Source organism: Geotrypetes seraphini, chromosome 4 (assembly GCF_902459505.1).
Source record: "Geotrypetes seraphini chromosome 4, aGeoSer1.1, whole genome shotgun sequence".
Classification (NCBI taxonomy): domain Eukaryota; kingdom Metazoa; phylum Chordata; class Amphibia; order Gymnophiona; family Dermophiidae; genus Geotrypetes; species Geotrypetes seraphini.
The window spans coordinates 165,229,456-165,253,054 of record NC_047087.1 but is presented as its reverse complement, the minus strand read 5'-3'; the positions used below and the strand labels follow the sequence as shown (position 1 = coordinate 165,253,054).

The 23,599-nt window shown below is 44.9% G+C and overlaps 1 protein-coding gene across 5 annotated transcripts in view; it reads left to right on the top strand.

The window, feature by feature from the left end:
- The window catches only part of PARD6A (par-6 family cell polarity regulator alpha), a 203,423-nt gene that overhangs the window by 120,354 nt on the left and 59,470 nt on the right, over positions 1–23,599 (top strand). For 4 of the 5 annotated variants that reach the window (XM_033943454.1, XM_033943453.1, XM_033943455.1 and 1 more), the window contains exon 3: positions 9,895–9,966. The exons of the other annotated variant lie outside the window; for it this stretch is intronic. In XM_033943454.1, coding sequence (XP_033799345.1) covers positions 9,895–9,966 — 72 coding nt within the window. The remainder of the gene's footprint in view (positions 1–9,894; positions 9,967–23,599) is intronic. 5 annotated transcript variants of the gene reach the window in all.

The following is a 23,599-nucleotide window of genomic DNA, read 5'->3' as shown; positions in this document are numbered from 1 at the left end:
AGTAGCAGAGGAAAAGCTTCCAGGTTGCTAAAGGCAGCACATTTACTAAACTAAACTAAACTAAATCTTGGATTTATATACCGCATCATCTCCACTGATGGAGCTCGGCACGGTTTACATGGTTAGGGAAGGAACGGAAATCCAATGGAATTATATAAGTAAGAGAGGAGAGAGGTTTAGGTGTAAGAATGCCAGGAACGGGACGGGGTTACGTTTTGGAGAAGAGCCAGGTCTTCAGACGATTACGGAATGGTAGAAGTGGACTCAAATTGCGGAGAGGGGAAGGGAGACTGTTCCAGAGCTGAGCAATTCTAAAAGGGAGGGAAGAGCCAAGTTTACCAACAAGGGAGATGCCTTTTAGGGAGGGGTAGGATAGTTTTAATTTTTGCGAGGATCTAGTGGAGGTTGGATTTGAGGAATTCCAGGATAGCGGGATAAAAGGAGGGAGGATACCATGGAGGATCTTGAAGGTTAGACAGGCACATTTAAAGTGGACCCTGGAAATAACGGGAAGCCAGTGGAGTTTGGATAGGAGCGGTGAGACATGATCAAACTTACTTTTTGAGAAGATAAGTTTAGCCGCGGTGTTCTGTATTAGTTGGAGTCTGTGAATGCTTTTCTTTGTTACGCTAAGGTAAATGGAATTGCAATAGTCCAATCTGGAAAGGATAATGGATTGTACGAGGACGGCAAAGTGTTTTTGGTGGAAGCAGGACCTCGCTTTCCTCAGCATGTGAAGGCTGCAAAAACATTTTTTTATCAGGGAGTTGAGGTGGTCATTGAAGGATAATGATGAATCTATGGTGATGCCCAGAACTTTGCTAGAGAACTCCAGCTGTAGAGAGGAACCTGTGGGCAGTGGGATTGAGGTGGGTAATTGATCAAGTTTGGGGCCGAGCCATAGTAGTTTGGTTTTGGACTCATTCAATTTCATTTGTACAGTGTGAGCCCAAGATTGAAGGTTGGTTATGCAAGAAGAAATGTTAGCTACGAGATTGGTGAGGTTTGCATCGGTCTCGATGAGGACCAGGATATCGTCGGCGTAGGTGTAGAGTGTTTCTAGGGGGGATAGGTGGAGAAGGTTCAGGGAGGACATATAAATGTTGAAGAGGATGGGAGATAGGGGGGAGCCTTGTGGGACTCCACAGGTCGGTTTCCATGGGGAGGAGGAGGAACCATGTTTGGTGACGGTGTAAGAGCGAGAACGTAAGAAATTCGAAAACCAGTCGAGGACTGTAGAACTGATGCCTATCTCGGAGAGTAGGAAGATTAGAATGTCATGGTGGACGACATCAAAGGCAGCAGAGAGGTCGAATTGAAGGAGAACGGCAAATTTTTTATGAGAATGAAATTGTTGGATCTTCGAGATAAGGGAGGCCAGGAGGGTTTCGGTACTGAAGTTGGGTCTGAAGCCGTATTGATAGGGTAGGAGGATAGAGAATCTTTCCAGGTAGGCTGAAAGTTGGGAGGAGACGATGGACTCTAGCAGTTTGGTTAGGAGCGGAATGTTTGCTATTGGGCGATAATTAGATGGGGCGGAGGGGTCTAGGTCAGCTTTCTTTAGTAGGGGGGTCAGTGCAATGCGTCCCATTTCAGGGGAGAAGAGGCCCGATAATAGGGCAGAATTTATGAGTATAGTGAGAGAGGAGATGGCCTGAGCGGGAATTTTCTCAAATAGATAGGATGGGAATGGGTCCAAGGTGCAATTGCAGGATTTCAGTTTCAGACAGAGTTTGAGGACCTGGGAATCGGATACTTGCTCAAAGGTGGTCCAGGATCTATTGACTGGGATGGGGGTGGGGACCTTTGTAATAGGATCGGGGGAGGCGGCCACCAGAGGATTGTAGGAGACTGCAGGAGGGAAGGAGCTTCTCAAGGCGGTGACCTTTCCGTTGAAGAAGTTTGCTAGTTGATCCACTGATGGGGAGGAGGGAAGAATAGAAGGGTTGGTGTTGGGGGTTAAGGAGCGCCAGATATGGAACAGCATACTGTTCTGGTTTTTCGATCTGGAGATCTTGTCACCATAGAAGTCTTTCCTAGCTCTTTTGAGTGTATTGTTGTAAGATTTAATGTTGACTCTCCAGATTTGTTTATCTGTGGGGGATTTCGATTTTTTCCAGATGCGTTCCAGGGATCGACATTTTTGTTTTAGCGCCCTGTGTTGTGGGAGGAACCAGGGGGCCTTACGGGAGTAGGAGATGGTTTTGGTGGAAAGTGGGGCGAGAGATTGGTAGGTGGATTCTGAGAGAGTGGTCCAAGTGTGCCAGTTGGTTGCAGGATCTGATGGCTTAGGCTTGGATGGGAGATTGTCAAGAAATTTGGACCAGAACTGGTCATTTGAAATTTTCTTACGGAAAGTAATGGACTTAGAGGACTGCGGAGAGGTTCCAAGGGGGGACATGAAGATGGGGAGACAGAAGGTTCCTAGGAAGTGGTCGGACCAGGGAACGTGATCCCAGCGGACGTCGTCGGTTGAGGTTTTGTAATCCGTGAGATCGAGGAAGCTGATGAGATCTAGAGAGTGTCCTTTTTCATGGGTTGGAGAGGAGGCGGGGGGGGAGAAGCCGAGAGAGATGAGGAAATTATTGAAATCGGATGCATCTTTACTAGAGGTGTCATCAAGGTGGAGATTGATATCTCCGATGATCAGTAGTCTATGGAACTTAAGGAAAGCGTTAGATATGGTCTCGTAAACAAGTTCGGAGGAATTGCTCCAGGGGGTGGGCGGACGATAAAGTAATAAGATACCTAGTGGGTGAAGATGGAGCTCATCATTGATAGAGGCTAACATATATTCTAGTGAATGGTGGCTGCCTTTTTCGAGGAGTTCAACATTAAAGAAAGATTTGTAGAGGAGTGCCAGTCCGCCTCCTTTACGGTTTAATCTAGGAGAAAAGAGGCCTTGGTAGCCCTGGGGGCAAATCTCGTTTTGAGTATAATAATCATCTTTTTTGATCCAGGACTCTGTGATACAGAAGAGTCCAGGATCAAAATCTGTGAGGAGGTCTTTCATAATTTGGGTCTTGTTGCATACGGATCTGGCGTTGCAGTAAAGTATCGGGACTGGGGTTAGAGAGTCAGGGGCATGGTTGGGAAGGTTGGCAGGGGCACAGGCTTTAGGTAGGCTAGGTTGGCTTTGCGGGATTTATGTTTGTGAGAGTGACTTCTAGTGCGTAGCAGCGTGGGGATATTTAGGCTGGGGCAGGTATTAGTGACATTTGGGGAGTCTGGTAGATTAGGGGAAGAGGGTTTTAAGCAGAGGGTGATTTTAAGAGAAGAGCAGAGAAGGAGAAAAAAGAGCCAAAAGGGAGGCTTCATGTTTGACTTGGGGAGCCTTTTAAGCTGGGAGGCAAGGCTTGTTTGGATCGATTGTGAAGCAGTATGTTAAGTGGAGGGAATTTTTTTTTTTTTTTTTTTTTTTTTTTTTTTTTGGACAACACAGGAGGGAAAGAGTGGATGAACCAGAATCCCTGCAGTGAGATCCTACTTCACTCACTGCTGGTAAAGAGAATGGGAATGCTGAGCAAGCACAGGATCTTGCAGGAGGTGGGGGAGGGGTACTCCGGATAGGTGCATGAGCCACTCAGAAGGCTTCCATAGGCTGCCATTGGCTCACAGACCTTGCAATGAAGACCACTGTTCTAAAGCAATAAAAAAAAGAAAAAAAATTCTACCTTTGTTGTCTCTGGTTTCTGCTTTCCTCATTTTATCTTCACTCTCTTCTTTCCATATGGCATCTGCCCTCTTTCACTGCCCCTTCCATCCACTATATGTCCTTTCCCCTCTTCCATATGGCATTTGCCCTCTTTCCTTGTCCCTTCCATAAACTGTCTACCCTCTCCCCTTCCATCCAGCCTGTGCCCCTCTCTCCTTTTTATATGATCCAGCTTTACCCCCTGTCCATTTTTCTCTCTCCTTTCTCTGTCTCCCCCTCATTCATACTCTGGCATGTCTCTCCTCTCCTTTCCTTCCTTCCTTATCACACCCCACTCTACCTCATGGTCAGGCATCTCTGTCTTCTTCCCTTTCATCTCTCCTTCACTTCTTCCCCCCCCCCCCCAATGGTTTGGCTCTCTCTCCTCTCCTTTCCTCTCCCAGGTCTGGTATTTCAGTCTTCCCTTCCATATCTCCTCCCACCCCCATGCACTGGCATCTCTTTCCTCTCCCTCCATTCTTCTCCTCTTCCCATGGTCTGGCATCCCTGTCTCCTTCCATCTCTCCCTCTGTTCTTCCTCCCCTCTCCATTCTCTAGCATCTCTCTCCTCTGCTTTCTTTCCATCCCAAACCCATCCCAAACTACCCCACCCCACCCCATGTTCCTGTATCTCTCTCCTCTGCTTCCCTTCCCTTCCCTCTCTCTCCCATGGTCTGGCACCTCTGTTTCCTTCCCTTCCATCTCTACTTCCCTCCCTTCCCCATGGTCTGACACATCTCTCCTCTTACTTCCCTGGTGGTCCTTCTTTCTTTCTTCCTTCCTTCCTTTATCCCTTCCTCTCCTCTCTACCTCCCTCCAACTGGGTACGACATTTCTTATACCTTGTAAGCTTCGGGCCACCGGTAATGTTAATGAGCTGAACACGCTGCCTCTGGCGGCCCCAGAAGCTTTTCTTCTACTTCAACATCCTGGAGGGGTTGCAGTGTGTCTTCCCTCTATGGCACATGATAGGCAGAGTCCTGCAAAGGATAATGGATCATCAGGAACTGGTAGTCCTGGGACACCGGATTGGCCGAGATAGCCGTGGTATGTGGACCTGATCCTTATAAAGTGGGATCAGGGTTTCAGATTACCTTGTCATCCAGGATTGTAAACACAGGGCCCCAATGCCATTAGCATGCAAAGGCTATTTGGAAGTGGTCATTGCCACTCTCCTGAGGTCCAAGAAGCAGACAACGCTGTCAGCTTACGTGAAGCCCCAAAAGGGTTTCCAGAGCTGGTGTGCGCAAAAGAATGAGGACCCAGTCACAGCCCCAATTGCAGTGATGCTAGCATTTTTTCAGGAAGTATTGAAAAAGGCCTAGCACTAGGCTTCCTCAAAGTACAAATTGCGGGTCTCTCATGCTTCAGACCTTTGGATCAACAAAGAAACATTAGCCTTTCATCCAGATGTGTCTAGATATTTGAAAGGAGCATTAAGTGTGCATCTGCCAATATAGAACCCTTTTCCTGAATGGAATCTGAATCTTGTCCTGCAAGCTCTAACCAGAGCTCCATATAAGCTGAGGGAGAAGGCATCAATAACGGATGTCATTGTGAAAGCAGCATTTTGGGTGGCTATCACATCTGCATGACCTATATTGGAACTGCAGGCTCTATCCTTCAGGGAACCTTTCCTCAGAATTTTGGAGATGGGAATAGTACTGCATACATGCATATAGTATCCAGCTTTCATGTCAATCAGGAGGTCTTGTTGCTTGCATGTACGCCATTGGGTTCCAAGAAGATGGACAGGATCATTACATTGATAGACATTAGCAGAGTTTTGCTGCATTAACTACAAGTGACTAATGAGTTTCAGCTGTCGGACCATCTCTTTGTGTTAGCAGGCACTAGCTGCTGGAGACAGTCGGCTTTGAAAGCGACCATTTCCAGATGGATTTGAAAGGCTATTTCATCGGCTTATATTGGGAGTGGTAAGATACCTCTGTCTTCTCAATGGAAGAGAGTAAACAGTGGAGTGCCGAAGGAATCTTTACTGGGATCAGTGCTATTTAACTTATTTATCAGCTACAATATTCAAGGGATGCCAAACAAACACTCATCTCATAACATTGGGGGATGAAATTATGATTTAACTTATTTATACATGATCTGGAAATTGGAACAAAGAGTGAGGTAATTAAATTTGCAGATGACACTAAACTGTTCAAAGTTGTTAAAACACATGCAGATTGTGAAAAATTGCAGGCTGACCTTAGGAAATTGAAAGACTGGGCGTCCAAGTGGCAGATGAAATTTAATGCGGACATTGGGAAGAATAACCCAAATCAGCGTTACCGGATGCTAGGGTCCACCTTGGGGGTTAGCGCCCAAGAAAAGGATCTGGGTGTCATTGTAGACAATATGATGAAACCTTCTGCCCAATGTATGGCGGCGGCCAAAAAAGCAAACAAGATGCTAGGAATTATTTAAAAAGGGATGGTTAACAAGAATAAGAATATTATAATGCCTCTGCATGGCTTCATGGTGCAACCTCACTTGGAGTATTGCGTTCAATTTTGTTTCCTTATCTCAAGAAAGATATAGTGGCACTAGAAAAGTTTAAAGAGTAACTAAGATGCTAAAGGGGATGGAATTCCTCTCGTATGAGGAAAGACTAAAAAGGTTAGGGCTCTTCAGTAGAGATCTGCACGGGAACGGGGACGACGGGAATCCCGCGGGTTCCCCCTTCGGGTCATGGGGATCCCGTGGGGACGCCCCCTAGGGTCGCGGGGATCCCGTGGGGACGCCTCCGAGGGTCGCGGGGTTCCTGCGGGGCTGGATGTACTAAGTCGCGCGGCTTTTCTCCCTACCTGCTCTGCTTGCAGCACAGAGCCGAACGGAAGTCTTCCCAACGTCAGCGCTGATGTTGGAGGGGAGGGAGGGCTTAAACAAAGCCCTCCCTCCCTCCGAAGTCAGCGCTGAAGTCGGGAAGACTTCCGTTTGGCTCTGTGCTGCAGGCAGGGCAGGTAAGGAGAAGGAGAAGGAGAATAGCCTCGCGGCTCGAGTGGCTACCAAGGGAGGGGGCGGCCCGCCCCGGTGCAGCACAGCAGGCCAGGTCCCCTTACTTTTGTGGCGCTTCCCCGACCGAACGACTGACAACAGCCCCGGTCCAACAAACCTCCCTGCCCTTAACCGCGAATCTAAATTACCTTCTTACAGCAGCTGTAAGAAGGTAATTTAGATTCGCGGTTAAGGGCAGGGAGGTTTGTCGGACCGGGGCTGTGGTCGGTCGGTCGGGGAAGCGCCACAAAAGTAAGGGGACCTGGCTGGTTGTGCTGCACCCAGGGCGGGAGAGAAGGAGGGGGGGGAAGGACACTGAAAGCACTTGTGGAAGACAGAGGGGGGAGAAGGACGCTGACAGAACATGGGGAAGACCGGGGGGGGTGGAGAAGGATGCTGAAAGGCCATGGGGAAGACAGAGAGGGAGAAGGACCCTAAAGGACATGGGGAAGACAGAGGGGGGAAAAGGACACTGAAAGCACATGTGGAAGACAGAGGAGGGAGAAGGACGCTGACAGGACATGGGGAAGATGGGGGGGAGAAGGACGCTTAAAAGAAATGGGGAAGAGAGAGTGGGGAGAAGACGCTGGCAGGGAAAAAGACAGAGATGCCAGACTATGGGGGGGAGCGGAGGGAAGAAGATGGGTGCCAGACCAATTTGGAAGGGGGGAGAAAGGGAGAGGTACAGTAACAGAGCAAATGGAAGACGCAGAAGGAAGAGAGACAGTGGATGGAAGGAATTGATTGAGAACATGAGGAAAGCAGAAACCAGGCAACAAAGGTAGGAAAAGAATTCTATTTCTTTTTTCTTTTTTTTTGCTTCAGGATAAAATAGTATATTAGTTGTGTTGATAAAAATTTATAAACATTAGAGGCTCTGGTAGAAACCCGTTTACAAAGTATGTATTCTTCCCAATTAATATTTCCAAATTAATAAAGTCTTTTTGCTTATTTGTAAATGGGTTTCTACCAGAGCCTTTAATTCAGTAGCATAATTAAATGAAATAACTATTTCTGAAGTTTATAGGGATGGCGGGGACGTAGGGGATTCCTCACGGGGACGAAGGGGATTCCTCGCGGGGACGGGTGGGGACGGAGGGATTCCTTACGGAGATGGGTGGAGACAGGTGTGATTCCTCACGGGGACGGGTGGGGAAGGGTGGGATTTCTGTCCCCGCGCAACTCTCTACTCTTCAGCTTAGAAAAGAGATGGCTGAGGGGAGATATGATTGAAGTCTACAAAATCCTGAGTGGAGTAGAATGGGTACAAGTGGATAGAATTTTCATGCTGTCAAAAATTACAGAGACTAGAGGACACTCAATGAAGTTACAAGGAAATACTTTTAAAACCAATAGGAGGAAATATTTTTTTCCCTCAGAGAATAGTTAAGCTCTGGAACGCATTGCCAGAGGTTGTGGTAAGAGCGGATAGTGTAGCTGGTTTTAAGAAAGGTTTGGACAATTTCCTGGAAGATAAGTCCATAATCTGTTATTGAAAAAGACATGGGGCAAGCCACTGCTTGCCCTGGATTGATAGAATGGAATGTTGCTACTTTTTGGGTTTTGGTCAGGTACTAGTGACCTGGATTGGCCACCGTGAGCACGGGCTACTGGGCTTGATGGACCGTTGGTCTGACCCAGTAAAGCTATTCTTATGTTCCCTGAAAGCCCACTCCACTAGGATTGTAGCTTCCTCATGGGCAGAGTCCATGGAAGAGATTTGTAGAGCGGCCACTTGGTCCTTTCTCTGTACTTCTACAAAATTTTACAGGGCAGATGTAGCAGCAAGATTCGATACCACCTTCAGAGCTTCAGTGCTGACAAGGTAATCTGAAACCCTGATCCCACTTTATAAGGATCAGGTCCACATACCACGGCTATCTCGGCCAATCCGGTGTCCCTGAACTACCAGTTCCTGATGATCCCTTATTCTTTGCAGGACTCTGCCTATCATGTGCCATAGAGGGAAGACACACTGCTGCCCCTCCTGAGGCTCTGGCTGAACCAGAGTGTCCAAGCCGTCACTTCCAGGCTTGTACCTTTGGGTGAGGAACCAAACTGCTTTTTTGTAGGATGCCAGTGCCATGAAGTTGATTATTGGATGCCCCCAGCAACTTACAATGGTGTCGACAAGCAGAACAGACAGGCTCCTACCATCTCGCGTGTAGAGAGAATAAATGGCTCAGGGAGAAGGGAGGTGGAGCGGAAAAATGCAAATGAGGCTCTCTACACATACCCCACGAGTGATGATGCATAAACCCACTGGTTCAAGACTAATGTTCCTGTTGAACTAGAAGTACCTTTAAAAGAAGTAGGAGGAAATATTTTTTCACTCAACAAATAGTTGAGCTCTGGAACTCTTTGCCAGAGGATGTGGTTACAGCAATTAGCTTAGCTGGGTTTAAAAACATTTGGACATGTTTCTGGAGGAAAAGTCCATAGTCTGTTGTTGAGATACACATGAGGGAAAGCACTGCTTGCCCTAGGACCATAGCATGGAATGTTGCCACTATTTGGGTTTCTGCTAGGTACTTGTGGCCTGAATTGGTCACGGTTAGAAACTGGATACTAGGCTAGATGGACCATTAGTCTGGCTAAGCATGCATATATTTTTTAAAACATGTTCATTTCAGTCAGGACTTTATACAAAAGATTTAGGGATTCATTCTTTGTAATCCACAGTAGTCTAATACCTAGTGTTACCATATGGCTCCAGAAAACGGAGGACAGATTGAGACATCCGGGTTTTACTTCCACAATGGAAGGGAGACCCAGATGTCTCAATCTGTTCTCCTTACTTCCCATTGCTTTCAGTGGAAGTAAAACCCAGATGTCTCAATCCATCCTCCTTTTTCTGGAGCCATATGGTAACCCTGATATTATCTCATCCCCAAATTTCAGATACACATGGAAGTTCAAAATTGCCATTTCTATACCAACACTTTTACATGGAAGCTGCCTGATTTACACCAATCATCATGTCTGTAAAATGGTTGTTCTTGCTGCATGAACTGACAAATGCATGTCCACTCCTGCAGGTATTTTAGAAAAGGCTCTGTGTCAGCAAAGCCTTTTCTAAAATACCTTTGGAAATGAGCATGTCCCAACCTAGATAACTCAATTCCAATCTCTATGTTCTTTGTAAAATAGGGTTTTAACTCTTCTTCTCTTTTATTTTCTCTTTGAACCTAAAGATGTCCCAAGATCTGTAAAATGGCTATTGAAGGAAAAGTGCAGCTTTCCAGTCTCTCAAGTCTCCTTTGAACGTGAGTCACCAAGTTTAGATTTTTTTTCTTTATTTACTATTTAGTTTTCAAGTTCCATTTAAAGAAAGCTCCCACCTAAGCTGTCAAATCTGTGTCATCAGGGATAGTCTTGGATTGCTTTCCTATTCAGAGCTGCCAAATTACCCCATTGCAGGAGGGAGATTTCAAGCCAGACCTGGATTTCTAACAACCCTATCCTGATGCATAATGAGGCCAGAAGCAGTAGAAGATGGGTAGAAGCAGTGACTACAAATACCACACTGCTTTGGGATGGATATATGTTTAAAACCAAGTATGGCCAAAATGTCTCCATCTTGGAACTGGGTGACTTGATAGCTCTGCCTAGCTCAGCTCATCATAACAGGCTGATTGAGAGTTTTGCCCCATTGCATGAGGGATTTTTAGTTCTGGCTTTCTTTTAGAGAACTCAGTGGGAATGTCAGAAATACATTTCTATTGTATGCAACAGGGCAAGGTCAGGACTGCATCAGCCTGATTGTTAACCTGGAGTAAAAGTGGCAATCCTGGGAAAACACTAATCGAGCAATTCCACTAATCCTAGCAATTTCAAGATCCTGTCCATCTTCTTGGAACCTAAAGTCGTACATGCAAGCAATCAGGCCTCCTGGTTGACATGAAAGCTGGACACCACCTTTGGCAAGAAGGATGGGACTGTACACAGTACAAAGTGTCCTTTCAAACAAAACTTACACATCACAGAAGCACTTCAAGCCCTGCTCCATATCTCACCAAGTACCAAAGGCATATTTTTAATTCTGGTATGGAAATGAACTGGCTCCAAAATATTGGCATGATTCTCAGGATCATCACTGTTATTGCTGTAGTTGGTTTGACTGCTGAACACCTCCAGCATTCAGAGATTTTATCCTGACTAACAGTGTCTGTGGAGAAACCAGCCCACTCCTTGGCTAATCACAAAGCAGGGAACAAGAGACTCCAGTGATCTTAAGATCCTTTGACCTTAAGGAAAACAACTGAATATAATAAAGTTTAGAAAACTTTTGAAAGCTTTTCTGTTCCAAACATATATGTTAAGATAAGTAAGATAATTTTTTGATTATTTCATGTGATGTCTGGATTCCTGAATATGCTCAGCTTCTTCATTGCAAGCCTCCTAGAACTTTATGGTTATGGCAGATAACAAATGTAATTGTCATGTAATATAATGATTCCCAAACTTGTCCTGGGGGAATCCCAGCTAGTCAGGTTTTCAGGATATCCATAATTATTACTCATAAGATTGATTTAGTGAGCAGTTTTATGTTAGAGAGAATTTTAATTGCTCAGTTTAGCTTGGAAACTAACACCAGTCTGAGGTAGGGCCCAATTCTATATATGTCACCTAAAAAGTTGGCACCAACTGGTACAGGCTAAGTGTGATTCTACAAAAGTTAGGCACACTGTATAGAATCATGCTTATTGCCATCTAAGCGGCAACTTATAGGCATGCCCTATTTATGTCAGGGTTTTCTTGGCCTAAATGTGAGCGCTTAAGTCATGTGCCTTTTAATTAACATCAATTATGAGTTGTTTTATTACAAATTACTGGCACTAATTAAGCCTATTAATAAATTTAGTTAGGTGCTTAAATTGGCTATGTGCACCAATGTAGGTGTCTAACTTTAGGTGGAATTTATAGAATTGAGGGGTTCCTTAACAGCAATATTCAGTTACTGAATACTCAAGTAACTTTAGTTGAGTATACCATTTTAATTACCAAGTACTTGCTAAATTGTCATTTGAATATGAGATTCCTTCCTTTGTATACATAAACATACATTTCCCCAATATTCAGCCAGGGCTAGACAGTGTTTTTTATTCACTACCAGTGCTAAAAGCGCAAATTCAATGCTGGGCCCTGTCCAGACTTCAGCAATGAATATCTGGGGGGGGGGGGGGGGGGTTGTTTTGTTTTTTAAAGCTGGCTAGCCCAAGACCGGTTAAATTGATATTTAGACTTAACCGGCCATGGTTAGCAGATAAAGATAGGACAGCTTATTATGCAGTCTTATTTATCAGCTAAACCTGGCTGGTTATGTCTGAATATCAAGATATAACCAACCTCTACCCCAAACATAGCTGGCTTGATGTTCAGTGTTAACATAAACATTTTCAGTGGCACTAACCAGTTAAATGCTGCTGAAAATAACCAGATAGCCGCAAACAAGAAAGTTAGGTCGATGGCTGTTCCCAGCCGGTTAACTCACTTTGAACATCAGCCGAACAGTGCTCATACTAACATATTTATAGCCCCCTTTAACTTGCATGAAAAGGCCTTGTTGCATAACTTGATATTTTTACCATGCATAGAAGGCCATTGATTTCTACCCTGAAGTTTATTCTATAGTGTCTGCACATCCCTTTGAAAACTGCCTTCTCAAATGCCTCAAAAAAATATGTAACATACAAGTATTTTCAAGTTAAAAAAAGTATGTTTCAGAAGTTATGATATGGGACTTCATGGTGTTAAACTCAAGTGTAACATTAAAAAAAATCTTTATTATTCTTATATAAAAGGATTCAAAACAATGTACAGTAAAATAACAATGAATAGAAACAATAAGAAAAATACAAATCACATGAAGATTCAAAAAACAAATATTAAAAAATAATCAAAAACAGATACCAGGATTAAAATTGATCAAAAATCAGAACTATAAAATTGCATAACTTGCATATATACCCTAAGATATACGGCCTCTTTTACAAAGCCACGCTAGAGATTTAAAGGGCTTTGGGGCTGTTGCTGCGCGGCAGCCGCTAGCGTGGCTTTGTAAAACAGGCCGTTAGTCTATGGGCTTTAGCTTTGGTGAGCCAGTAGGTAATAAACCCTGCAGGGTAGAGAATGGCATGGGGAAAAATGTTTCCCCGTCCCCACAGGAACTCATTTTCCTATCCTGTCCCCGTGAGTCCTATTCCTTTCCCTGCCCTATTCCTGTAAGCTCTGCCTTAACCACACAAGCCTCAAATACTTTAAAATCATAAGTGTTGAAGGCTTGTGTGGTTAATGCAATGCTTACAGGCATGGGGCAGGGGCATGGACAGTGACAGTGACAGCGACAGCAACAAAACTCACAGGGATGGGGAAATTGAGCTCCTGCGGGGATGAGAACAAATTTGTCCCCGTGTCATTCTCTACTACAGGGTTCTTGTTAGTGCGGCGATGTGGAAGAGGAAGCCCCAATTCTCCAATCCCTCCCCCCACCCCCACCCTCAAGCTCTCCTGCAGCTATCTATTTAAAAAGAAAAAAAAAGAAAATTGGCTTCATCTTTATTCCCCTGACTGTCACTCTCAGACAGCTATGCCAAACTTAGGACTATCTTTGTTTCAAGAAGCAAGTGAAAGTCTAGTTTTTGTCATAAACTTTTAATATATGTGCCCATTGAGTATTGACTCACACTGCATCTGGCTTAGCTTACTGTATGCTCTGTAACATACTGTAAACTAATTCCTCATATCTTATAATTTGCCTTCAGTTTGTCCTGCATTCATCTACCTATTAAGATTTTCATTATATTGTACAAACTGCAGTAACAGTATATCTTGTTAATGGAATGTTCTAATACATGTTTATTATGGTGCATCTATTTTGGTGTACTATTGTGGTGGCATTATGAGTATCATGGGAAGATTAGGTTCTTACCTCAATCATCTTCTTTCTAGTAGAAAGGCATATGTTTTGAACAAGTGAGTAATTCACCTCTAATCATGAGTTGTGTAGAAGGCATCATCTACATTTTTCGGTTTTGCCTCCTGTATCACTGGGCTCTGCTTTAGCTCATCAGTTCATACCATAGCAGTTGACATCCACTGTAACAGGAGAAATAAAAAGGAAGGGCATAAGGAACTTCACAACAAAGCCAAGTCTACTATGCTCTTAAACATAGAAACATGATGGCAGATAAAGGCCAAATGGCCCATCTAGTCTGTCCACCCACAGTAACCATTATCTCTTTCTCTCTCTGAGAGATTCCACATGCCTATCCCAGGCCCTCTTGAATTCAGACAGGCTCTGTCTCTACCACCTCTTCCGGGAGACTGTTCCATGCATCTACCACCCTTTCTGTAAAAAAGTATTCCCTTAGATTACTCTGGAACCTATCATCTGTTAACTTCATCCTATGACCTCTCATTCCAGAGCTTCCTTTCATAAGAACATAAGAATTGCCACTGCTGGGTTAGACCAGTGGTCCATCATGCCCAGCAGTCCGCTCACACGGCAGCCCTCTAGTCAAAGACCAGTGCCCTAACTGAGACTAGCCTTACCTGCGGACGTTCTGATTCAGCAGAAACTTGTCTAACTTTGTCTTGAATCCCTGGAGGGTGTTTTCCCCTATGGCAGACTCCGGTAAAGTGTTCCAGTTTTTTACCACTCTCTGGGTGAAAAAGAACTTCCTTACGTTCATACTGAATATATCCCTTTCATTTCTAGAGAGTGCCCTCTCGTTCTCCCTACCTTGGAGAGGCTGAACAACCTGTTCTTATCTACTAAGTCTATTCCCTTCAGTACCTTGAATGTTTCGATCATGTCCCCTCTCAATCTCCTCTGTTCGAGGGAAAAGAGGCCCAGTTTCTGTAATCTTTCACTGTATGGCAACTCCTCTAGCCCCTTAACCATCTTAGTCACTCTTCTCTGGACCCTTTCAAGTAGTACCGTGTCCTTCTTCATGTACGGCGACCAGTGCTGGATGCAGTACTCCAGGTGAGGGCACACATTGGCCCTGTACAGTGGCATGATAACCTTATCTGATCTGATCGTGATCCCCTTCTTTATCATTCATAGCATTCTGTTCGCCCTTTTCGCCGCTGCCGCACATTGCGCAGACGGCTTCATCGACTTGTCGATCAGAGCTCCCAAGTCTATTTCCTGGGAGGTCTCTCCAAGTACCGCCCTGGACATCCTGTATTCGTGCATGAGATTTTTGTTACCAACATACATCACTTTACACTTATCCACGTTGAACCTCATCTACCATGTTGCTGCCCATTCCTCAAGCTTGATTATGTTACGTTGCAGATCTTCGCAATCCCCCTGTGTCTTCACCACTCTGAATAACTTTGTGTCATCCACAAATTTAATCACCTCACTCGTCGTATCAATGTCTAGATCGTTTATAAAGATGTTGAAGAGCATGGATCCAAGCACCGAGCCCTGCAGCACCCCACTGGTGACGCTCTTCCAGTCCGAGCATTGTCCATTTACCCCCACTCTCTGTTTCCTATTTTCCAGCCAGTTTTTAATCCATGTGAGTATTTCACCCTCGATTCCATGGCTCGCAATTTTCCGAAGTAGCCGTTCATGTGGAACCTTGTTAAACGCCTTCTGAAAATCCAGATATACAATGTCGACTGGGTTGCCCTTGTCAATCTATCTGTTTGCTCCCTCAAAGAAGTGTAGCAAGTTGGTCAAACAATATCTGCCTTTGCTGAAACCATGCTGACTAGTCCTCATCAGCCCGTGTCCGTCAAGGTGATCAATGATGCGGTCCTTTATCAGCAACTCCACCATCTTTCCTGGTACCGAGGTCAGACTCACTGGTCTGTAGTTTCCCAGATCTCCCTTCAAACCTTTCTTGAATATCGGCGTAACATTCGCCACCTTCCAGTCTTCCGGAATCTTTCCTGATTTGATCGACAGATTGGCTATTAGTTGAAGCAGTTCAGTTCTTTAATGACCCTTGGATGGATGCCATCTGATCCTGGGGATTTATTGCTCTTAAATTAAACTAAACTAAACCTTAGGTTTGTATACCGCACCATCTCCACAAGCGTAGAGCTCGGCACAGTTTACAGGGTTAGGTTGAAAAGGAGCTACAATGAAGGGTTATAGGAAAGGAGCTAGGAAGATAAAGAGGGACAGGGTGCCAAAGAGCGGGAGGTGTTAGATTTTTGAAAAGAGCCAAGTTTTCAGGTGTTTGCGGAAGGATTGGAGGGAGCTTGAAATTCTGAGCGGGGATGTGAGGTTGTTCCAGAGTTCTGTGGTTCTAAAGGGGAGGGATGTTCCTAGTTTTCCTACGCGGGATATACCTTTTGCAGAGGGGAATGATAGTTTTAGTTTTTGGGAGGATCTAGTGGAATTAGGGTTAGAGGAGTTCCAGAAGAGTGGGATAATGGGAGGAAGGATGCCATGTAGGATCTTGAAAGCTAAACAGGCACATTTAAAGAGGACTCTGGAGTGAACTGGGAGCCAGTGAAGTTTGGACAGGAGCGGGGAGACGTGGTCGAACTTGCCTTTAGCGAAAATAAGCTTGGCCACGGCGTTCTGGATTAGCTGAAGTCTATGGAGTTTTTTTTTTGTTAGGCTTAAATAGATGGAGTTGCAATAATCCAGTCTGGAGAGGATGGTGGATCGAACAAGGACGACGAAGTGAGAATGATGAAAGTACGATCTCACTTTCCTCAGCATATGAAGACTAAAGAAGCATTTTTTTACCAAGAAGTTGAGATGGTCATTGAAGGAGAGAGAGGAGTCTATGATGATGCCAAGGACTTTGCTTGAAAACTCAAGCTGAAGAGTGGAGCCGGAAGATAATGGGATGGAGGTGGGTAAATGACCTAATATTGGGCCGAGCCAAAGTAGTTTTGTTTTGGACTCGTTCAATTTCATTTGTACAGAATGTGCCCAGAATTGAAGGTTCATTATACATGCGGATATGTTCTCAGCGAGGTTAGTGAGGTTTGAGTCGGTCTCAAGGAGGATGAGGATATTGTCAGCATAGGTGTAGAGAGTTTCCAGGGGGGATAGATGAAGGAGTTTCAAAGAGGACATGTAAATATTGAAAAGGATAGGAGAGAAGGGTGAGCCTTGCGGGACTCCACATATCAGCTTCCAGGGAGGGGATGAGGTACCGTTTATGTTAACGGTGTAGGAGCGTAAGCGTAGGAATTTCGAGAACCAGTCTAGGACTGTAGAACTTATGCCTATTTCAGAGAGTTGGAAGATTAGGATATCATGATGGACGACGTCTTAAGCCTATCAATCTGCCCACACACCTCCTCTAGACTGACCGTCAGTCATAAGAACATAAGAACATAAGAATTGCCATCTCCGGATCAGACCCTGGATCCATCAAGTCCGGTGAACCGCACATGCGAAGGCCCCGCCAGGTGTATCCTGGCATAGTTTTAGTCCCCATATCACTGTATGCTTCTCAAGGGAGATGTGCATCTAATTTACCCTTACCCGTATCACTCTATGCCACTCTTAAGGAGATGTGCATCTAGTTTACCCTTAAATCCTAGAATGGTGGATTCTGCAATTACTTCCTCTGGGAGAGCATTCCAGGTGTCCACCACTCACTGCATGAAACAGAACTTCCTGATATTCGTCCTGGAGCTGACCCCCTCAGCTTCAGTCTATGTCCTCTTGTCCGTGTCACATTGGATATTGTAAATAACTGCTTTCCCTGCTCCATTTTGTCGAATCCTTTCAGTATTTTGAAAGTCTCAATCAGATCCCCTCGCAGTCTCCTCTTCTCAAGGGAGAACAACCCCTGTCTCCTAAGTCCTTCCTCGTAGTCCAGGTTCTCCATACCTTTTACTAGCTTTGTTGCTCATCTCTCTAGCAGTTTTATATCCTTCTTTAGGTATGGAGACCAATGCTGGACACAGTATTCCAGGTACGGTCTGACCATTGCTCTGTAGAGCGGTATTATAACTTTCTCTGATCTACTCGTTATTCCCTTCTTCATCATGCCTAGCATTCTATTTGCTTTCTTCGCCGCCACCACACATTGCACCGACGGTTTCAGGGTCCTATCTATCAGTACACCCAGGTCCTTTTCCTGTTCGGTCTTTCCCAGAGTTATACCTGACGTACTATACTTGTGATCTTTATTTTTTCTGCCTAAATGCATCACTTTGCATTTTTCCACATTAAAATTAATCTGCCATTTATCTGCCAACTTCTCCAATTGATTCAAGTCACTCTGAAGTTCCTCGCTGTCCTTCTGCGATCTGATTGCCCGGCATAGCTTTGTGTCGTCTGCAAACTTGATGATTTCACTGGATGTTAAGAACATAAGCATTGCCTCTGCTGGGTCAGACCAGAGGTCCATCATGCCCAGCAGTCTGCTGACGCAGCGGCCCATCAGGTCCAGGACCTGTATAGTATTCTTCTATCTATACCCTTCTATCCCTTTTTCCTTCAGGAAATTATCTAATCCCTTCTTGAACCCCGATATCATGCTCTGTCATATCACACCCTCTGGAAGCTCATTCCAGGTGTCCACCATCCTTTGGGTGAAGAAGAACTTCCTAGCATTGGTTCTGAATCTGTCCCATTTTAATTTTTCTGAGTGCCCTCTCGTTCTTGTAGTTTTCGAAAGTTTGAAGAATCTGTCCTTCTCCACTTTCTCTATGCCCTTCATGATCTTGTATGTCTCAGTCATGTCCCCTCTAAGCCTCCGCTTTTCCAGTGAAAAGAGCCCCAGTTTCTCTAGTCTTTCAGCATACGAAAGGTTTTCCATACCTTTTATCAATTGTGTTGCTCTTTTCTGGACCCTCTCGAGTATCGCCATATCCTTCTTAAGGTACGGCAACCAATATTGGACGCAGTACTCCATATGCGGGAGCACCATCGCCCGATACAAAGGCAGGATAACCTCTTTCATTCTGGCTGTAATACCTTTCTTGATAATACCTAGCATTCTATTCACCTTCTTTGAGGCCACTGCTCACTGTGCCGACGGCTTCATTGTCTTGTCCACCTTTACCCCCAAGTCCTTTTCTAGGGTACTCTCACCCATTTCCAGCCCTCCCATCGCATAGCTGTACTTAGGGTTTCTGTTTCCCACATGTTTCTCTACATTGAATTTCATCTGCCATCTTGCCGCCTACTCTTCTAGTTTGTTCAGGTCCCTTTGTAAATTTTCACAGTCCTCTTTTATCCCAACTCCACTAAATAGTTTGGTGTCGTCTGCAAATTTTATTACCTCGCACTTCGTCCCTGTTTCTAGATCATTTATGAATACATTGAACAGCAGCAGTCCGAGCACCGACCCCTGTGTAACACCACTCGTGATCCTCCTCCAGTCAGAGTAGTGGCCCTTCACTCCTACCCTCTGCTTCCTACCCTCCAACCAATTTTTGATCCATCTATGTACGTCTCCTTCCACCCCATGGCTCTTCAGTTTCCGTAGTAGGCGTTCATGGGGTACCTTGTCAAAGGATTTTTGGAAATCCAAGTATACGATGTCTATGGGGTCCCCTTTGTCCATTTGTTTGTTAATTCATTCGAAGAAGTGTAATAAGTTCGTTAGGCATGATCTTCCCTTGCAGAAGCCATGCTGGCTTATTTTCATCAGTTTATTTCTTTCTAGATGCTCATCGATGCTGTCTTTTATCAGCGCTTCTGCCATCTTCCTCAGAACCGAAGTCAAACTTACCAGTCTGTAGTTCCCCGGGTCACCTCTTGATCCCTTTTTGAAGATGGGCGTAACATTTGCTATCTTCCAATCCTCCGGGATCATGCCTGTACTCAGGGATAGGTTACAAACCTGCTGTAGTAGTTCCGCTATTTCCTCCTTTAGTTCCTTCAAAACCCTGGGGTGGATGGGTGGATTCCATCCGGGCCCGGAGATTTATCACTTTTTAATCTATCTATCTGCCTATGTAACATAGTAACATAGTAGATGACAGCAGATAAAGACCCAAATGGCCCATCCAGTCTGCCCAACCTGATTCAATTTAAATTTTTAAATTTTTTTTTTTTTTCTTAGCTATTTCTGGGCAAGAATTCAAAGCTCTACCCTTTGTCTTCGAGGCTTACCTCCATTGATGTTAATTTTTCTACCTGGTCCCCTGTGAAGATTTTTTCCTGTTCCGGCACGTTGGATGTGTCCTCCTTTATAAATACTGACGAAAAGAGCATGTTTAGTCTATCCGCCACCTCTTTTTCCTCCTTCACCACTCCTTTTCTATCTCCGTCATCCAGCGGTCCCACCTCCTCCCTAACTGGCTGTTTCCCTTTAACATATCTGAAGAACGGTTTGAAATTTCCTGCTTCCCTGGCTAGCCTCTCTTCATATTCTCTTTTTGCTATTCTAACCACGCGGTGACATTCTTTTTGATGCTTCCTGTGCTCTTTCCAGTTCTCCCCGGTTTTGTCCTTTTTCCATTTCCGGAATGAATGTTTCTTGTCTCCTATCGCTTTCTTCACTTCTTTGGTTATCCACACTGGGTCTCTAGCTTGGTTCTTTTTGCATCCTTTTCTAAATCTGGGGATGTACAGATGTTGGGCTTCGCTCACCGTGTCCTTGAATAGAGACCAGGCTTGCTCTACAGTCTGAGATTTCTTTGAGTTGTTCCTAAGTTTCTTTCTTACCATTACTCTCATCGTTTCGTAGTTTTCTTTTTTGAAGTTTAAAGTTGTCGCTGCAGTTCTCTTCTCTTTCGATATTCCTACTTCAACTTTGAACTTGATCACATTGTGATCGCTGTTTCCCAATGGTCCCACTACTTCCACTTCCTTTGCAGGTCCTCTTAGCCTATTGAGGATAAGGTCCAGAGTGGCATTTCCTCTCGTCTGTTCTCTGACAAGCTGCTCCATGAAGGAGTCCTGTATAGCCTCCAGGAATATGGTCTCTCTAGCACATTTCGAGCTTCCAAGACTCTAGTCTATCCCGGAATAGTTGAAGACTCCCATAACAATCGTGTTACCGCTTTTGCATTCTCACATCATCTTGGCTTTCATTTCTTCGACCCTTGCTTTGGATTGCCCAGGTGGACGATAGTACAGGCCCATCTTTATCTCGGGCCCATTTCTTCCTGGTATTTTAACCTATAGTGATTCCAATTTGTCAATTGTTGCTGCTATGTCCACTCTGGTCGAGTGCATGTTATCCTTTATGTATAGGGTTATTCCTCCTCCTTTCTGACCTGACCTGTCTTTGTGATAAAGTTTGTACCCTGGTAGTATTATGTCCCATTTGTTTTCTTCATTCCATCATGTTTCAGAGACTCCAATGATGTCTAGGTTCTCATTTTTGGCCATGATTTCTAATTCTCCCATTTTGTTCCTTAGGCTCCTTGCATTAGTATACATGCAGTTTAAATCCTGGTGTTTTTTTGTCTTCGTTTTCTTTTCCTGTGTTACGTTCTTCATATCAGCCTCATCTTGAGCTGTGAGCTCATGTTTTTTTCCCGAATCATCGACACTTGGTCGACTGTCGGCTTTCTCCTTCTTCTTAGTTTAAAGCCTGATCTATTCCTCTTCTGATGTTGTTTGCTAGAAGTCTTGTTCCAGCTGCGCTCAGGTGTAGTCCATCTCTCCTGAAGAGCTTGTTCATGCCCCAAAACGTTGTCCAGTTCCTCATGAAGTGGAACCCCTCTTCTTCATACCATCTCCTCATCCATGCATTTATTGATTGTAGTTCCATCTGCCTCTTCACATCTGCCCTTGGTACTGGTAGGATCTCCGAAAACACTATCTTCTGAGTCCTCATCTTCAGCTTCCTTCCCAGAGTCTTGAACTGTTCGATCAGTGCATTCCTACTGTAGTCTCTCCTGCTGACATCATTTGTCCCTGTGTGGATCGTCACTGCAGTGTCTTCTGTCTCTGCTCCTTCTAGGATCCTTTCAATTTTGTCGACGATATCCTTTGTTCTTGCTCCTGGGAGGCAGATCACTAGTCGATCCTCTCTCCTCTGCTATGTGGCTATCATGGGAAAGAGACTGAAGCAGACAGGAGCACAGGTAGTATTCTCTTCCATTCTTCCTGTTAGGGGCAGAGGAAGGGGCAGGGACGACCGCATCCGGAAGATGAATGAGTGGCTGCAACGATGGTGCCAGGAAATGAACTTCGGATTCCTGAATCACGGAGAGGCACTACAGGGACTACAGGGACCAGACGGACTCCACCTGACCAACAGAGGTAAGAATGTCTTCGGACACAGACTAGCCCGCCTACTTCGAAGGGCTTTAAACTAGGTAAGTTGGGGGAGGGTACCCATTTTTACACCGGAGCAGTAAGTAACAATCCTGAGGTGGCAAACCAAAACTCCGCTTCCAAGTCTGAGGTAAGTACCCTTAATGCAAAAGAATCGCTAGGAGACACTTTAACTCCAATGGGTGGCTCACTACAGGAGCTTAAAAAACAGAAAGAGTGGAGAGCTATGTATGTTAACGCACGCAGCCTAGGGAATAAATTTTTAGAACTAGAAACAGAAATAGTTAATGCAGATCTAGACGTAGTAGCAATATCCGAAACATGGTTCACAGACTCTCATGGGTGGGATATAACTATACCAGGATACAACCTGCTTCGACAAGACAGAGAGGGTAAGTTAGGAGGTGGGGTAGCACTTTACATCAAAGAGAACATCAAGACATCCAGGATCACGGATGTCAAGTATACTGGGGGAATCCATCTGGGTAAACCTAGCCAGAGGCGGAGAAAAATGCCTATACCTTGGTGTGGTATACAGACCTCCAAGACAATCGGAGGACAAGGACACAGAATTAATTGAAGACATGGAGAATATCACCTTACGGGGGGACGTAGTTCTGTTAGGAGACTTCAACATGCCTGATATAGACTGGAACACACTCTCAGCGACAACTTGTGATAGCAGGAGGATATTAACGTCCATGAAGGGAGTACGGCTCAAACAACTGGTACTAGAGCCCACTAGGGCCCAGGCCATCCTGGACCTGGTACTTACGAACGGGGAAAGCGTCTCGGAGGTTTCAGTGGGAGAAACGCTAGCTACCAGTGACCATAACATGGTATGGTTTAACCTTAAGAAAGGCTTCCCTAGATCACAAACAAAAACAAGGGTACTCAATTTCCGGGGCACTGACTTCACACGCATGGGAGATTTCGTCTATCAGACGCTGCAGGTTCAAGAAGTAACTGATAATGTGGAAGCTATGTGGTCAACCTTGAAATTGACCCTTCATGAGGCAACTATCCGCTACATAAAATCGGTAACCAAACAACAAAGAAAAAAGAAACCCCAATGGTTCACAGATGAGGTCTCATACCTAGTCAAGGAGAAGAAAAAAGCATTTCTCTCATACAAACGCACCGGGGAAAAAGAAGCTAACATTGAATACAGGACAAAGTCTGCAGCGGTCAAAACAGCAGTCAGGGAGGCCAAACTTCGAACAGAAGAAACTCTAGCGAAGAACATTAAGAAAGGGGACAAATCCTTCTTCAGATACATTAACGACAGAAAAAAGAACGCAAATGGGATAGTACGCCTTAGAACGCCAGACGGGAATTATATGGAAACAGATTCTGATAAAGCCAAAATACTGAATGATTACTTCTGTTCAGTCTTTACCTGCGAGGCACCAGGGCACAGGCCACGACTGGAAGCAAAGCAAAGCATGGAAGACCCATTTCAGAATTTTGAGTTCACACCAGCTGATGTTTACAGAGAACTGTCAAGACTCAAGGTGAACAAAGCCATGGGACCGGACAATTTGCACCCAAGAGTGCTCAGAGAGCTATGCGATGTTTTGGTGGAACCGTTAGCCGTGCTCTTCAATCTCTCCCTGAGAACGGGGAGAGTCCCCCGGACTGGAAAACTGCCAACATTGTTCCTCTGCACAAGAAGGGTTGCAGAGCGGAGGCTGCGAATTACAGACCAGTGAGTCTCACATCAA